Source organism: Mauremys mutica, chromosome 22 (genome assembly GCF_020497125.1).
Source record: "Mauremys mutica isolate MM-2020 ecotype Southern chromosome 22, ASM2049712v1, whole genome shotgun sequence".
Classification (NCBI taxonomy): domain Eukaryota; kingdom Metazoa; phylum Chordata; order Testudines; family Geoemydidae; genus Mauremys; species Mauremys mutica.
The window spans coordinates 14,112,125-14,129,938 of NC_059093.1; the positions used below are offsets into that span (position 1 = coordinate 14,112,125).

General features: G+C 41.5%; 1 protein-coding gene across 4 annotated transcripts in view; it reads left to right on the forward strand.

The window, feature by feature from the left end:
* The window catches only part of ARHGAP32 (Rho GTPase activating protein 32), a 381,592-nt gene that overhangs the window by 240,133 nt on the left and 123,645 nt on the right, over positions 1-17,814 (forward strand). For all 4 annotated transcript variants that reach the window (XM_044997056.1, XM_044997057.1, XM_044997058.1 and 1 more), the window contains one exon: positions 12,614-12,700. In XM_044997056.1, coding sequence (XP_044852991.1) covers positions 12,614-12,700 — 87 coding nt within the window. The remainder of the gene's footprint in view (positions 1-12,613; positions 12,701-17,814) is intronic.

Sequence of the window (17,814 nt, forward strand, 5' to 3'; positions counted from 1 at the left end):
GCATATAAGTGCCTGTGTCTGAAGATCATTCCTCTCACACATTTAAAATGAATGAACCACTAAACCAGGCAAAAAAGTCTACAACTTAGTACAGGTCTGTTCTGAGAAGGGACGCTATAAGGGGGTTCTGTGTTTGTCTCTCAATAACTTTGAGATCAAACACCCTCGGTTTACAAGTAATGTTATAAAGCTGCCAGCACTGATAACTCAACCTGGGAACTGAGAGTCAAGATGAGTTATTTCCAGCTCATGCATCATAACCAGCAATGAGGGTTCTTCAAGTTAAAACATTCTGTCCTCCTCTGTATAATTCCATTTTCTTCTTCCAGTATGTGCCAGTGTGTATCCTGCCATAGGTGCACATTAGCCTTATGCACATGAGATTGGATTTTTTTAATAACTGTGCTACCCTGTGTTCCCATGCCAGGACATAAAGGGCTGTGTGGGAGTGAAAATAATAAAATTCGAAAGATAAATCCAGGTAAATAAGTTCATGCATCATTTCTTGGAAAGCTTTCCCCAGTACAGAAAAGACTTTCCCAGCCAAAACTGCGCATATAATAAAACAGCAATGGCAAATTTACCAAAACCCACTTTTAGGATGATCATCATTTATAAGAAAAATAGATGGAGCTAATCGGCTCAATGCACTCATTTGAGATTAAATAGTGTCTGAGTCACTGGAGTAATTTAGGAGATAGTTAAATTACTGTCTGGTGTCCTTGAGTAACTTGGAATTTGAAAAAGGAGGGAATAGCTCCTGTTTCTAATGTCACCCTGTTGACTATAACATTTGTAATAAACTGAAAGAGTACATTTGCCTTCATGTCTGTGTAGCATTAAAGCTTTGTTTCAATTAATTTTTTAGGGCCTGATATTGAGAAGTGCCAGGTAGTACTGGTTGGGACTCCTTCAGCTAAATGTCATTTCACTGGAAAATGTTGATTTGTTGAAACCAAATCTTTTTGCAGAAACATATTGGTTTCAGCATAAAGTTTTTGGGGAATAATTCTCAAGTCTGAGATGGAATTGAGAGAGCCTGATTATATAGCTTCTTGGGAAGGGAACTTGCCTTGAATGAATCATGCAGAGTAGGGATTTGCACCTGGGATTTCCACACCCCAAGGTGAATGTCCTAATTGGGTGGGTGGGTCTCTCTCTCTCAGAATGAAAACACATTTTCAGGTTTTGCTGAATGAAATTCTTGGTTTTGGCCAGCCCTAGTGCCAAATGCCCTCACTCCAATTGACGTGAATGTAAGTTGAGGGTACTCCGCACCCTACAGGGTGCTGCGATATTACATAAATAATTTAGTTTCCTTTTTAACTGAAATGAGGCTTTTAGGACCATAGTGTATAACCAAGCAACATAGTGTAAAATGAAAATGATTCTTTATCTTCAACAGTGGAAATAAATGAGAAGAGGCCAAATCTTGTAGTGCTTTCTCAGGCCAGCTCTAGCTGGACTCCCCTTGAGTTTTTTGTCTGAGTAAATACGCTGTGTGTGACAGGATTTGGCCCTGGATATTTTTTAACTAGGGATAGAAATCGTTTGCAAGAAAAAATAGCCTCATATTTCTTGCTTTTGGCCATCAGACATAATTTTCACCCAATACGTACATTCCACAGCAGTGGATAAAGGTGGCATTTGTACTGTGGTTTCACTCGTCTGATTTGCTAAGTTGCACAAACATCATAAATTAATGAGAGGAGGACTGACTTCAAGGAGGCATTAAAAGTGTGGTGGTTTGAAAAGGAAAAAAATTAGTTCCAAATATTGTCAGAACAATTATCAAATGTAATAGTGGTTTAGACATTTAATGAGCTTTTTCTATAGCTGAGCATGAGCAGCTGCATATGTCTGGCTGCCTTTGCCAGGGAGTAACCTTAAATTCCATTTTGGAAAAATATAAAAAGGTTACCAGATTTCCTTGGAACAATGACACACTCTTAGCCAGGAAAAGTATCAACCTTTCCACTGACTTATAACTCCTGGCAAGAGACAGTTCATGGTTCTTAAGCATTCTCCCCATCTCTTCTGACTTGATAATTCTATGTTTTGTACAGCAGTGACTAACGGCCGAGTTTCTGAGATGCAGCATGATTGTATCTGGATTGGTTGCCATTGTTGAGAAGGGGAATTGATGTATTATTTGTGATAAATGCATTGCAGTACTTAACCAGACATGTATGAGACCTCCTGAGGGCTATGTCTGCCTTACAGTTAACTTGGCTGATGGTTTCTGGGGTTGGAATAGCCCTGGCGTGAGCAGCCACACTGCAAAGTCATATCCTAATCACCGTGTGCTCACTGGTGCTGCACTCCCCGATGTGTGTCATCCCGTAGTTCCTTGTGCTGCAGCAAGCTGAGCTGCTCTATTCTCTCTCAGTGACTTGTGGTAGAATTTGTCTGTCCTCTCAGCACATGGGGAGCGTGGAAGGAAGAATTGTGGGAAGGCACTGGAGGACTATCAGTTCTGAAGCGATTTAGCCTGAAGTCCTCTTTGGAAACTGGCCCTGATTGAAAGCATCACTTCACTCAGGTCAAAGGGTTTTGTGTATAGACAAGAGAGAGACTTTAGGAACAAACCCCTGGTAAGAGCCCAGCCTAACTCTGCAGTGAAGACACCCGGGGTATGTGTCTGCATAGGCTGGAGGTAGGCTGCCCCTCTGTAATATGAATGTCTGCATCCTCCACTTTCCTTTGCTTTTGTTCTTCTGTGTGGCTCAGCCATTTCCTAATGATGCCTTCCTCAATTTCCCCATGCCCTTCCCGTTGTCCTAGCACAGGTGAGAGGTCACCAATTGGGAGCTCTCTCTTGTGGGCCACTTGCCTTTGCCTTTTGGAAGGGCTGTCTCAAAAGAAACCAGTATCTCACGTTGCCAGGAAATATCAACGCCTATCCCCTTGTGTACATCCATTGGTCGTGTATTAATACAGGTAGTTAAAGTTAGATGAAAGCCAGTGCTACATTGCTTTGCAAAATTCGGCTTGTCCCCTCTTTTGCAGAGAGCGACTTCTTTGGACAATTACGATCTGGGTGGGTGAGTGTAATTTGTGCCTTGCCTGCTAAATCTTCCTGGCACATTTTCTGAGGGTGGGTGCCCAGAATATTGTCTAGTATGTAGATCAAACCCAGTATTATCAGAAACAGAACAGCATATTCAGCAGTGTGTCAATTGATGCCCTTAATGTGGAGGTTCAGGGACAAGGGCATGCTCTGTCAATATCTTGTCCTGAAATGCAGAAAATGGATTTGACCGCATGGGTTGGTAGCAGTTCTGTGATCTCGAGTACATATTCTGCCGAACGATACAAAAGTCAACCCCCTGTGACCCAGGTCATCAGCACCAGAACTTTTCCCCGCAAAGGTTCTGTGAGTGGAACTTTTTAAAGGAGCCATTCACCAGGCCCCAAATACAATAGTACCTCTAAGATACAGGCGTCTCTGCTTATTCCGACCCACAATCATTGCACAGTTACTACAGACATTGGCTTGAGAGATTTACCGTGAAATGCTCCATAAACTCCATTGCACTTGGTCATAAAGATATTCTAAGGTCTTGTGAGAGCTCACACAGTGACTGTGCCGAGGGTCAGATCTTCCCAGGGCTAGTCCGGAGTCAGTGTAGGTTGTGTTGCCCCCACTACATGATGGGGCTTGGCAAGTAGTTCAGTGTATTCAAAACACCTTTCTGTGATGGGACAGGTGAATGTGGGGTTCAGGAGGTTTGATCTTGCTTTGGTTAATTTCAGTGGAACTGGATTTGGGTCTGGGGTAGGCTTTTGGGGTCAAGCGTGCTTTCAGCAGCTTTTTGTACCTCAAATCGTTGTCTTTCCACCCTAATTATGATTACTTAAAGGTAACCTGGACATGTTTTTGAGTAAAATGCAGGTAAACCTTGCTAACTAGGCAAAGCTTTGTTTACTGCTGCATGCAGAAGGATTTATGTCATGGAAATGAAGGCAATCGTTTACAAATTACATATGGTTTCTTTGGCAAAGCTCTTGAAACCTTTTCCTTAATAAGCTCTGTTTTCCATGATGACTCTATGCCAATGGTCCTGTATTATACACTTGCTGGTATAGGGTGTGTGTGTGTGTGTGTGCGTGTGCATCAGACCAAGATGAGCAAAGAATATTCCCGGCTTTATGAAGAAGTTGGAATGAACAAGTTTAACACACAGATGAACCAACCCTTGTTTCCTAATTTTGGCATGAAATATTATTTAATCATGACACTTAGATGATGTGGTCAGCAGTGTGGAATGTGGCAGGTCCTGTGTGCCTTGCGTACAGCCAGCTTCTCAGCCAGGGTTTGTGATTGCAGAGTTCCAGATAAATGAATGAGACTGTAAAATGCCTGCCGTTTAGTCCAAATGCTGATGTGCCACAGATCAGTACAACAACGTACTCATGGAGAGCTACCAGGATCAAACTTTCCAAGTCTCTTCAGAGAGGGCAAATGACTTTTTTTGTCCCATTGCAAGAAAAGCAACATAATTTAGAATTTGTGTGTGTGGTAAATTATTTATAGTATTAAAATACATAATTTCAGATCACACTTCTAGACCGTGTTGTACAATAAGCTGTGAACTCCTGTTTTTTTTATCATCTATTTCTAGAAGAGAAATCCAGAAAGCCAATAAATTCTTCTCTGCAGGTGACTCATTTAATCACTCTGTTTAGCTGCTAGCTTACTAGAGATGAGCTGCTTTCTCCAGACAATGAAGGGGCCAATGAAGTAGAAAGTTTTTTTTTTAATTTTTTCCCCCATTAGCCTTGTCTGTATAAATGATCAATAAAGTCTTGGCTGGCAACCATAATTTTTTTTCTGCAAAATATATGCAAGCAGGCTATATAATTTGGTGTTGCCTTTCAAGATACCAAGGGTGGAACTATTCCCATTAAGTGGACTGATGCAGTGAGATAATGCTTGTTGCTTTGGCTGGTCGTCTAGTTTTGGAATTCTTTGCTGCTATTCAGTTTATTATAGTTAGCTATTGTTCAGTGGATCGTTAAATTAGGAACTGTGGTACTTAGGAACTATGGTACTTAGTCAGCTGTACAGGGTGACGTGTGAATTTGAAGGCAGAAGAAAAATGAATGCCAGCTCTCTGACAAACTACAGCTGAAGCAAACAGAAATCTAACACAGGTCTATAGGATGTTTGCCCTCTTTCATCCTTCATTGGCATGTTCAGTAATGCAGAATGGATGCTCAGAAACTTGTCTTTGCCTGGGTAGCTGATTGATACTATGGCATAAATTTATAGCACTGGGAGTTTGCTTGCAACTGTCAGTGCATAATTTATTCCTAAGGCCATCTTTAAAGTGTGTTCTTGTAGCGTTCTCTTAGAATTCCATTGCTATTGTTATCCATTTCACTTTCTGTAATTGAGTGAGTACCATATTCTGCAGTTCAGTCTTCTCAAGTGTTTTCTTTACAGTTTGGCATCTATTTAAACATTTTGCCCCTTTTATCTGCAGCTCTAACTTTTTTCTCACATGACCTCATAATCTTAGTGTGTCTCATTATAAAACACTGCCATTGCAACGATTATGCTGTCTAATCAAAAAGATTAATGAAGTCAATCATATCTACTTATGTTAGCTGAGCACACATCTCTCAAACATAAATATACCACTACCTAATTGTTATTTTCAGGAAGCTCTAGACTGTGATTTTTGAAGGTGAAAAGTGAGCATTTCAAGTGATACGAAAAATGTTAAACTACCTGTAAATTGTTGGAGACTGCTGTTTCCATTCAGTGCTTGCTCAGGTGATTCAGCTGAAGTCTGGGGCCGGGCTGGGGAGGAGAGTACCCTTTTCTTGTAGCAGTGTCTGTCTCTGTCGTCTTTTCTAAGAAGAATAAAACAATTTGCCCAGATTGGGGTCAGTCAGTTCGGCGCATAGGACCCGGTCCAAAATCCACCAAGGTCAATGAGTTCAGTGGGCTTTGGATCAGGCCCATAAGAATACTGAGTGCAATTCTGATCGCCCCATCTCAAAAAAGGTATATTTGAATTGGAAAAAAATACAGAGAAGAGCAACAAATATGATAAAGAGTATGGAACAGCTTCCATAGGAGGAGAGAGAGAGAAAACACTGGGACTGTCAGTTTGGAAAAGAGACAACTAAGGAGACATATGACAGAGGTCTATAAAATCATAAATGGTATAGAGAAAGTGAATAAGGAACTGTTATTTGGCCCCTTGATATAGCACATGAGCCAGGGGTCACCCAATGGAATTAATAGGCAGCAGGTTTAATACAACAATAAGGCAGTATTTCTTCACACACCACATAGTCAACCTGTGGAACTCATTGCCAGTGGATGTTGTGAAAGCCACAAATATAACTGAGTTCAAAAGAAAGAATTAGATAAGGTTCATGGAAGATAGGTCCATCAATGGCTATTCGTCAAGATGGTCAGGGACACAACCCCATGCTCTGGTGACCCTAAACTTCTGACTGCTGGAAGGAGGGATTGGGTGACAAGGATGATTAATCGATAAATTGCCCTGTTCTGTTCATTCCCTCTGAAGCATCTGGCACTGGTCACTGTTGGAAGACGGCATACTGGACAGGATGGACCATTGGTCTGACCCAGAATAGCCATTCTTACGTTATGTTCTTTCTGCACATGTTCTCTTTAGACAGTTGTGTCTCCAAGAAACACTTGGAGTGAAAAGCTCCTAAATAGGACAGAGTCAAAGCTAATATGACATTTAGTAACACTATTTAGCGAGTTAAAAAAAAATTGTTCAGCCTAGGAAAAGAGTATACAAAATATTGTTCATACTACTAGAATGTTTTGCTGCAGAGCAAGGTACAGTAAAAGATAAACAATGAAACATACTGTAACAACTTCCTGTTCGGTCATCTATATGGACTGAGACATTTCTGCCATAATTTCCAGATTTTTTTTTGGCAATGAGGTATGGGGTAGGGTTTTGCATGAAGAAGCTGCTTCAGAAGCAACTCGTTTTTCCTTACCTCCTATCCTGTTCAACCGGTTCTTCTGCAACTCCAACTCCTTTTCTTTTACCACGAGATGTGGGATTGGCTGCACAGAGAGGAGCATGGCTAGTTCCTATGCCAGGCATTCATTTTGTGAGTTTTTACAAACCAAAATTAGGGCGTTCGCCTATATGCAAGGGAATATGGTACATTTAAAATTTCACTTCTCATTAGAGACACAATTAGAAAGAAAATTACTGGGGAATGACCCGTCATGTCACATCATGTCATATCAGGTATTAAAGAGCAGAAATAATCTGCTAGTTGCTAACAGTATGCAGCCTAATGCACTATTCTGTGCATGCTTTGCTCTATTACCACAGAACATATAAAAACAGCTGGGTAGCTTGTTTTCAGAGACCTCAACACTGGCTCATTGTTCTAATGGCACTAGGAATGGTATCTAGATGACATGCTTGCTCTCCTTGGAGGCTGGATACTATTGCTAAACAAATTGTTCTTAGATAATCCCTTGCCTGTTTACTACAGGGGCATCAGCAATTCAGCAGGCCCTTAATTAATAGACCAGAAGTGAAGTTCAGTAGATAAAGGGCCAAATTCAGAGGTGATGTGAAAGGGAGCTGTGAGTTAGATACATTTTTCCCTGTGACTCCCACCCACCTTACTCTACAGGTGCCAGTGTATGGCAGTCTAAATGGTTGTAATTTAGGGCTTGGCTACACTTACAAATTTGCAGCGCTGCAGCAGGGTGTGAAAACACACCCTCTCCAGCGCTGCAAATTGCAGCGCTGCAAAGCGCCAGTGTGGTCAAAGCCCCAGCGCTGGGAGCGCAGCTCCCAGCGCTGTACGTTATTCCCCACAGGGAGGTGGAGTACGGACAGCGCTGGGAGAGCTTTCTCCCAGCACTGGCGCTTTGACTACACTTAGCGCTTCAAAGCGCTGCCGCGGCAGCGCTTTGAAGTGTAAGTGTAGCCAAAGCCTTACACTCTAAGGCCTGGTCCACACTGGGGGGCAGTGTCGAGGTAAGATACGCAACTTCAGCTACGGGAATACTGTAGCTGAAGTCGAAGTATCTTATCCCGACTTACCTCCCGTCCTCACCGCTCGGGATCAACGTCCGTGGCTCCCCCATCGACTCCGCTACCGCCACTCGCTCCGGTGGAGTTCCGGAGTCGACGGGAGCGCGTTCGGGGATCGATATATCGCGTCTAGATGAGACGCGATATATCAATCCCCGCAAAATCGATCGCTACCTGCCGATTCGGCGGGTAGTCTGGACGTACCCTAAGGAGCAGAAAGAAAAGGTAACGTAAAGTAATCCCTAGCTTAATTTGATTTACCAGGGGGCAGGAAGACACACCAAGTGAGGTCTTATCTACATTCAGAATATGGACACTGATGTAACTGCACCAATAGTTACACTGGCGCAATCCCCTCAAAGTGGAGCATATACTGATGTAGCTTAGTATCTACTTTCTTGATGTAAGCAAGGCCTGAGCTTCCCTTATACTTTGGTAGAATGAGTGTATGTGTGTCTAAGCAAGACTAATTTGCACCTCCTTTTTCTCATCACACTTAAATGTGGACCAAAGAATGGGGAAGGGAAGAATTTCTCCATGAAAAAGAAACCCACTTTTTTAACCGGACTGGAGCACGTATTTTACAAATGTGGAAAGTATTTCAAACTCTTTGGTTTTCCCTTAATTGTGTGTTTTTATTTCTTTGTTTTTGCTGTTACCGTTCAGGTGTACTCCGTACGTTGCAGCACTTCAGATGTTAAATTTTGGCTGCAAAATAAAATGTTAGTGGGGAAAAACCTGGGCACGAATGAAGAACTGAATAACTTTATCATGATATTCAATCATATTAACAGGCAGCAGGGCATACCCAGTGCTGAACAACCTCTTTCAGACAGGGACAGAACTGTTTGAACATTCTTGAAGTTTTACAGTTCCATCTATCCTGCTGGAAGGAAAAGTGTGCTTTGCAGGAGGATTTATAGCTGGAGGTTGTCTGGAGGACAAGAGGGAGATTAGCCCAAGTATTAAGCAGTAGCAGGGAAGAGGGTGTGAGGAAGAGAAAGGGGGAGAAACTCAAAGCGTTTTTTAGGAGCAAGGGTTGGAAAGCAAAGGAAGTGAGACAATAAATGAGGTTGGAGTTGACACCAAGATCAGAATTGTCTTCACCTTCAGGAACTCTCTGAAGATTCTTAGCCTTGATGTGACCTTCCAGCAACAGGAAGAGCAGCTGCAATGCGAGATCTTTTAAATGTCCCTCGTTTTAGGAAGGTTGTTTTCCTAAATTGTCTATTCACCCCATCGGTCAGGCACAAATCCTGGCCCCCCCCCTTTTTCTGATACAAATAATCCCTTAATGGACACTTTTCATTTGCTAAACAGGCTAGACTGCTTAAGAGCAGCAGAAATTTTGCCCTGTGCAAGGGACACGTGTGCGATGAACTCTGTATTTAATACCTTGAGTATAAAATAAATGGTCCAGAGCCTAAGGTGTTTCTTGGCCCAAGACACCTTTTTGTTGCCTACTATAATGTATGTAGCCAGCAGAAGAGTAGTAAAAATTCAGGATGTTATGTCTAGTTAAGGAAGATGTAGAATTTGTTTAATATCTTGGCCCATTTTGTGGATTTTGTTTAATATGTTCTGTGGCTGCCTTATCTAAAAATGCAAAGGGAGCTTGGTTATGGGGAGAAACAAGACTTCATCTGCTGCTGTGAACTGATAGGCCACTCATTTGCTTGATCTTCTCTTTCACTCTTGTCTCTTTCAGTTTTTGCCCGGATTAGTTTTGCTCCTGACTAATTTTGAAGTATTGTAAATGGATCAATTATGTGCAAATTTCCCAGCAAGCAAAGTTCATTTTAAAGATTTTTCTCTTCAAGCCATTCATTACTTTTTTTTTTTAAAGCTGAATTTATTTTTGCTTGAAAGAGGAAGCAAATAATTCTTCTGGCAAGTACAACTAATGCTTCCACTGTTCAACTTAATTACCACCCTGTGAGCCAGCCGGATTATGAGGATGGGCCTCTCTTCCTGGAAAGCGTGTGCATGTGTGGGTGAGAGGATGAGCTATTGCATTAGATTCAATGCCCCTTTCAGAGGAGGTGGTATTGGTTTTTCTGAAGCTCTGTGATTCTTTTATTAACCATATTTTTCAAGGGGTATATTTTGGATGTCTCAAGTAATTGGCCTCAACTGTGGATAGTCTTAAATTGTTTGGGTACAATTTTAAACTTTTATTTTCTCAAAAAATATTTAAGCCATCTTTATTATGGGATATCAAAACCAGTAAAATATACTGCTATTTCTCCCCTCCTCCCAACTTTCATTAAGATTTAAAAATGACCTTTTATTGGCAGTGACTAATTTGGATAAATGTGCAGGAGGTATTTGGAGCAAGCTGGTCTATTGGTCAATGTAAACCTCCTAGGGTTCTATTCCTGGGTCTGCTGATGACTCACTGTATGACACTGGATCCATTCCTTGCCTCAGTATTCCCATCTGTAAAATAAGCAAATAGGGTAAAATGCTTGCACACCTTATAACATTTTTGAAGGAAAATGTTCACGGTACACCTCTACCCCGATATAACACTGTCCTCAGGAGCCAAAAAATCTTACTGCGTTATAGGTGAAACCACGTTATATCGAACTTGCTTTGATCCGCCGGAGCGCGCAGCCCTGCCCTGCCAGAGCGCTGCTTTACCACATTATATCCGAATCCGTGTTATATCGGGTCGTGTTATATCGGGGTAGAGGTGTATCTTGGTGTAAGTGCAAAGTGTTTTCAAGCAGAATGTTTATACGTAAAAATGAATTACCAAACATGCATCTTATGATTTTCTCTCTTTTTCATTATTCCTATTAAGTGAGAAGTTCTTTGATTTTCAATCACAAGCGCTTATTGATTTAATCAGGAGTTTAAATACCAAAGGGTTTTTGTTATTTTCCAACTCCCAGGCTAACAGGCTTTGGAGAAGAGCACAAAGGGAACTGATAGAGGAGTCAAGAGGAGAGGGTTGAGTAGAGATGTCTGCAGAGAGGGGCTTATTGCAGTGTTGGTTGGAAGTGCGAGAATGTTAAGTGAAGATCAGATGATAGGGCCATATTTTGTGCTGTACAGTCAGATTGTACTTGGAGTTGCATGGTAGCGCCTGTCGTAACAGAATTCAGCCCATAATGAGGAAGCTGAGAGACCATCCGTTTGCCATGGGAAGTTGATAGAACATCTCAGATCAGCTGACGGCATTTTCATACTGCATGGCACTACTACATGCTATTTCTATTGGAGCCTCCTGCTTACGTTTTAGAGAGCAGTGGATTGGGAACTGCCAGTGAAGCCAATAGTGGAGAGAACTTCAGCATCTCACTTCCCAGCTTCGTCCATGCAAATGTCTCTTATGAGATTCATAAGAGCTAAAAAACCCACACCCGAACCAAAAATCCAGTACGCCAAGATTTTGACTTAAAACTACTAGATGGGGAATTCAGGCGTGTAAAGTGGCTGCTCCATAGCTTGCTCCTCTGTGGAGCCTAAGTATTGCATCTCCTCCACCTCATTGCTCAGGAGACATTGGCCTTGGCTAATGTTCCTGAGGATCCCAGATGGGGGACCATCGTCCTTGCTATACTTAGGATTGGGTGAGTTAAATTAGATGGAATGTAGTGTGGTGCCATGCAAATCCAGTTCCTTTCATGGTGTTAAGTCAGAACCCTGGGGTAATTTTCAGAGTGGAAAAGAATTTTGCTGGCATAGCTATGTTGTGATTTTTACGGGGGAGGGGACGCAATATAATTATGTTGATAAAAGCTCCCCATTATACCAGCAAATAACGTTCTTGTACCAATATAGCTTATTTTTCTTGGGGAACTGGTATAGGAAGGACTTTTTTGCCCATATAAACTGCATCAATACTTGGAGGGTTTACTTGTAGAGCTATACCAGCAAAGCTTTTAAGTGTGGCAAGGCCTGAGATTTAGATACTCCACCTCCTGTGACATGAACAGGAATGATACGGTTAAATTTCTGCGCACTGCTTTGAAAAAGCTCCTGGTAATATTGTGCTTAATGGATCTTTGTATTTGATGAATGATGTTGTAAAGCACTCTGTTGTGGTAAATTACTTGATAATGTTGAAATCTGGAGACATGTTTTATTATCTAATGCCTGCCCCAACATATAAAATAAAAATAGAATAAAGTGGGTAGTTAGAAAAAAGATCACTGGTATCTGCTGCATGAATATTTATGGGGATATTTCCCGTGGACGTTCAGTTTTACAGACTTCTAGAGATTTAATCCTGGGCTCTCACTCTGTGCTTGCTGACAATTGTTTGATTGGTGCACCGTATATTTAAAAACCTGTCAGCTGAGATAAAAAATCAAATTGTGTTTTGCAAAGTCTGTATATCTGGTGAATACTGAATATTTTCAGTCTCTCAACTCCAGTCAGACAAACACAGTCCTGGTTCCTGATACCCAGCATGTCTCGGAGCAAGTTGATGTGAATGTGATGCTTCAGGCATTATTACATGCCTGGCTTATCCCTGCTCACTGACCTGGTCTCTGTCTCTCTTTCTCTTCTACCCTCCCCCTCCCTGCTCCTTGGTGTAGCTTTCACTCCCGGAGGAACAGAATGAAGTAACAAGGAACGGCTGTGAATCCAAGGAACTGGTCTACCTTGTGCAAATCTCTTGTCAGGTAAATGTCATGGTTTCTTCTCTCCCCCACACCCTTGCATTGCATAACTATTGCATTATGTTAAATAACATGGCCTCATGATATTTTAATGTGTTGCTACTTTGGTGTGCATTTTTTTACATCTTCATTGGCGTAGGCCCCAAAAAGATGCTTTGTGTTGTGCAGCAGATGGATAATTTTTAAGGAAAGAAATACTGAGCTTGAAAAAGAGAGATGAGCTTGTTCAGTGAACAACCCTAACTACAGTATATGGAAAGCTATAACATATTTAGCCTGGAGGTATCTTATCTGCATGCATGCTTAGAGCGTATGCATATATGTGCATATGTATTAAGGATGTGTGCATACGTTAGGTGTACACACACAATATGAATAAATAGAAGTATATGTGTGTGAACACGGAGGACAGTATATTCTGTTGATAAAAACTTGCAACTGCGAATCAGGAGATTGAGGTTCTAGTTCTTATATGGCACCTATTACTGCGGTATCTTAAGTGCCTGGGACAGGTAAATTCATCTCTTTGTATGCTGGGTTCCCCTTCTGTTAGCATAGGGTTAGGAACTCTTCCCCATCCTTGTAGATCCTCGGGTGCAAATAGTGCAAACTATTTTATTATATTGACTGGAATTGATGCTTGTGGGGAGACCTATTGCACTTTGGGTGGAAGTAAATTACAGTGGATGTAGTGCCGGAAGGTATTGGTTATTTTTCTACCTTGTGTCTAACATTTTCCCCTAACATCACCCAAGTTGGCCCTTCTTAAGCACACAATTTGTTGACTCAGTAGTGGGCATCGGGGGAATAGCTGCAGTTTCTCCCTCTCATTTTGAATTTCTATGTTTGGTTTTACTGTCAGGTTCCTGAAGACTAGGGCTAAGTGTAAGTTGTAGGCCTATTGACAGTAGGTCACAGTTTATCTTAATTGTGGTTATGTGGGAGGGAGCTGTTTTCCCACAAAGTTGGAAGTCCATTTTCAATAGTATGACTGCCTTTGGGAGTGAGGGAAGGGGCTGAAATTTTGCAGATGAGTAGCTTTTAAAACTGCTTGTTCTTTGTGGGCATCTCACAGATACCATATCACCCTGTTGTTGCCAGCTGGAGACTAGGCGATAGATTAAAAGAGCAATGCAATTGCTAACAAGACAAGACTACGAATCGAATTGAGGTTACACGCCCAGGTCTCAGCCAACTGGATTGTGTTTAACAATCTAAGGACTTAGGCTGAGGTTTTCCAAAGGGCATAGAGGAGTTGAACTTCAGTAAATTTTGGGTGCCTAACTCCCTTAGGTCTCTTTGAAAAGCCTAGCCTTAATTAAAATATATGGCATTACTATTACCTTTCACATCGGACCATAGCACATATGCACTTCGAAATTGTTTGAAGACATCAAGCATTATTAGCTCAGTAGCTATCTCAATTAAGGAGCCTGATTCAGCAGATAAGCCTAGTATCCTTCCCTAAAGCTCACCCTCTCAAGTGGGCCACCAGGACGTTCCACTTCAGTAGACATCTGTGAATGTGCTGCCTGTGGTCCTGAAAGGTACAGCTTTGGGCCCTGCTAGGCAGAGCTCTCTTTAAAGGTGATACCCAACAGCTGAGATCATACTAAAAAATGGACCAGTAGCTAGTACAGCATGCATGACACTGATGCTATATGCCCATAATTACACACCAAGGAGGAAGGCTGCTGTTTCTGCTGAAGCTCCAGGACGCTTTTCAAGGGTAGCCCTAAGGAGAGCGCATTTCCGAAATCTGGCATCTAAATGGCGAGGAGGTGGATCACTGTGGGCAGTTGCACATTGGGCAGAAGGAGTCACCACCTTCCAGCTAGCCATCCCTGAGCCTCCTGATGGATCCAGAAGCTGCAGTGAACCCCAAGACTGTGAACCATGGGCCACCTGCTGAGAAGTTCTGTGCCCCTGAATCTCCCACTAAAGTGTTTCTCTGAACTAAACTGACATCACTGGGTCCATGGCACTAAGCGATGAGATATAACCACTCACCCATTCCTCCCAATAATTCCTCCCAACCCACCTGACTTCCTCCTTATGCAGACTCAATTTCAGTTCTCTTGCTTTAGTCCACGCTCCCATCTTTCAAACACTTAGACTCCGTCTATACGGCTGCACTGTAATTCCCCCGTGTGGGCCCTGCAGGTGCAATCTAAAAGGTTCCTAGTTCGCATTAGCATAGTTCTGTTCGAAGAGCACTACATTAACACGCACTAGGACCCTTTTAGTTTGCTCCCACGGCATCCTTATGGGGGAATTACAGCTTAGTACTTTGGGGTGTGCTCCTATTCAGGGCCCCGTAGTCCGAATTGTGGGGCAGTGTAGGCAAGCCCTTAGAAAGCAGAGAAACTTGCAGCATCTGGATTCAGTGAAAGAGATGGAAAGATCAGCAGAGCTGAGTATTTTTTTCCTGCTGGGGAGATACCGAAGGCCCTAACTTCTCACATACTCTCCTGATCTCTAGGGTAGGGTTCCATTCTGTCACCTGGGATACTAGGTGTCAGAAAGGATTTGACCCTGTGTTGATGTTGGTGTAGTTTAACAAGACGTATAAAATAGTGTACAGAATGGTAGTACTGTGGGGAGATATTCTGGCAGGATATGTCCATGTCAGGCCAAAACATTGAAAGGGGGAAAAAAATATGAAACAGATTTCACTTGGCCCTACCTTGGATTTGCTACTAGCATTGATGCTGAGCTAGTTACAGCAGCTTACAAAAATCTTTTAAAATGCCCACTAAAGGAGAACCAGTCATAATGTTTAAAAGTCAGGTCCTGAAACACAATTGTTTAGTTTGGTCTAAATCCACATAAATATAAGAGCTCTGAAATGTTTATAAGTATTCTGTTGCAAATGTGAATAATGTGGTAGAAAGTGAGAGAGAAATCCGCTATCTCAGCAACTACAGATTAAAGCTATCGGATAAATGGGCAGCAAAAGCTCGCTCTGGTTTGTATTGTAGCACTTGTGCAGTCCAAGATGGGCACAGTATAGGGATACAGTTTGTGTTTTTTGTGTGGCTTGTTGAAAAAACATTTATTTTGTCATTTCACTTTGCAACTGATTACCAAACAAAAGCTTTTGAACACTAGACCTTTAAAGTGGCTAGCTCAGATTCGGCTGTGCTTGGCAGACTCCCACCCAGCAGTTGCACTTAGGAAATTCTATTCCCCCCCTTTCCCATCTGAAAATATCATTTTATGAGAGTAAAGAGAATTATTTCCCAGATAAGATTAGGGGTTTTTTAAATGATCATTTGGGGAAAACTTTCTGTTTGTCAGTATATAAAATACTCTCTTTTGCTGATGTTCAGATTTTGAAATATCTCTTTATTTTTGTTTTTATCTTAGGGGCTATACAAACTAAGACAGATTAATAGCCCTGAAGCAAAAGAGTTGAATGTAGAGAGACTTATTAAATTTTATTTAAAAAGTTCAGCCCAAGAAAGGTGATTTTGGGTAAGATGGCTCCATTTTAAAAATGTTGCTAGATAAATGGTTGGTATTTTCAGGGCATCCAGTTACTGTGGTAACAGTATCACTGTTGTTAAACACACACACACATTCTCTCTCTCTCTCTTTGAGAAAGAAAGGGGGCAGATAGAAGCCCTTAGAGCAACACACAAATGCTTGAGATCTGAGGAAGCCTTCTTGGGGAATAGTGGATGCTGCATCAAAAGCAAGTAATGTCTAGTTTTCCTTCCACCAAAGCTAATTTAGGTTTCCACCTTTTAAAAATACTGACAATATTTAACATGCATTTTACTAGAGAAGGAGAGTCTCTCTAAAGATAACAGTGGTGGCTTTCTTTTAGGAAACAGACTAGTATAAAGTCCTCAAAGGTGCCTGTGAACCTTGCAAACTCTGTAGACAGTACTGGAGTGGCAAACCATAGCGATAAGCACAGAGCTTTAAATGACCACAGGAAGTGGCTGAGGCTTCTGGAATGGACAGGGTGTACCTGTGCACCGTCCAAGTCTATGGACTATACTTGAAAACCTTTTTAGCTCCATAGGGGTAAGCAGAGAATGTAAAAGTTCTGCAAAACATTTAATGCGGATTATAGTGTACCCTGAGAAATAAACAAAAAATAGGGTCTCCAAGGGGGCTGAATGAATCCTATCCATTGTTTTTTGTTGGGCTGTAAAGCAGATTTGAAATCTGTAGGCCAAAATCTATTTGACTTACGAGTTAGAATAATTTCCAAACTATCAATATAATTTAAAATCTTCTACCTCAATAATGGCCCATCTATTTTATTCAAATACAAAACCAAACCTATTCTAGTTTAAGGTTAAACAGCATTTCAGATTTAAAGTAGCCCTGCTTTATAAAAGCTGGGGGGAAAACAGGCTGTGAAATAGAAATTGTCACAACTTTGAAGGGACACTTTCAACTCCAAACATCACTCTAGTGCAGTGGTTTTCAAGCTTTTTAGAGTGCATATCCCTCTCCAAATAATGTAATCTAAACCCATCTGAGATAGTCATAAAATAGTATGATTAGATTGCCGAGTCTTACTAAATAAAATGTGTTGTGTGCCATTACAGGGTTTTTTTTTTTTGCATGCCCCCTGATGAGAGCTGGCATGTCCCTAGGAGTATGCGAACCCCAGTCTGAAAACCACTGCTCTAGTGCAGGAGTAGGTAACCTATGGCATGTGTGCCAAAGGCGGCACACAAGCTGATTTTCAGTGGCACTCACACTGCCCAGGTCCTGGCCACCGGTTCGGGGGGCTCTGCATTTTAATTTAATTTTAAATGAAGTTTCTTAAGCATTTTACAAACCTTATTTACTTTACATACAACAATAGTTTAGTTATATATTATAGACTTATAGAAAGAGACCTTCTAAAAGAGTTAAAATATATTACTGACACGCGAAACCTTAAATTAAAGTGAATAAATGAAGACTCAGCACACCACTTCCGAAAGGTTGCCGACCCCTGCTCTAGTGTCTGAAATCATTTCCTACAATTGTTACAAGAAGCAGCTATGATTATTATAATTGAAATGGGCAAGAAAACAGATTTTTGTCCATTTTTTTTAGTTTTTTTTTGTGTGTATTTGACATCACTTTGTGTATAGTCGTTTTCATGG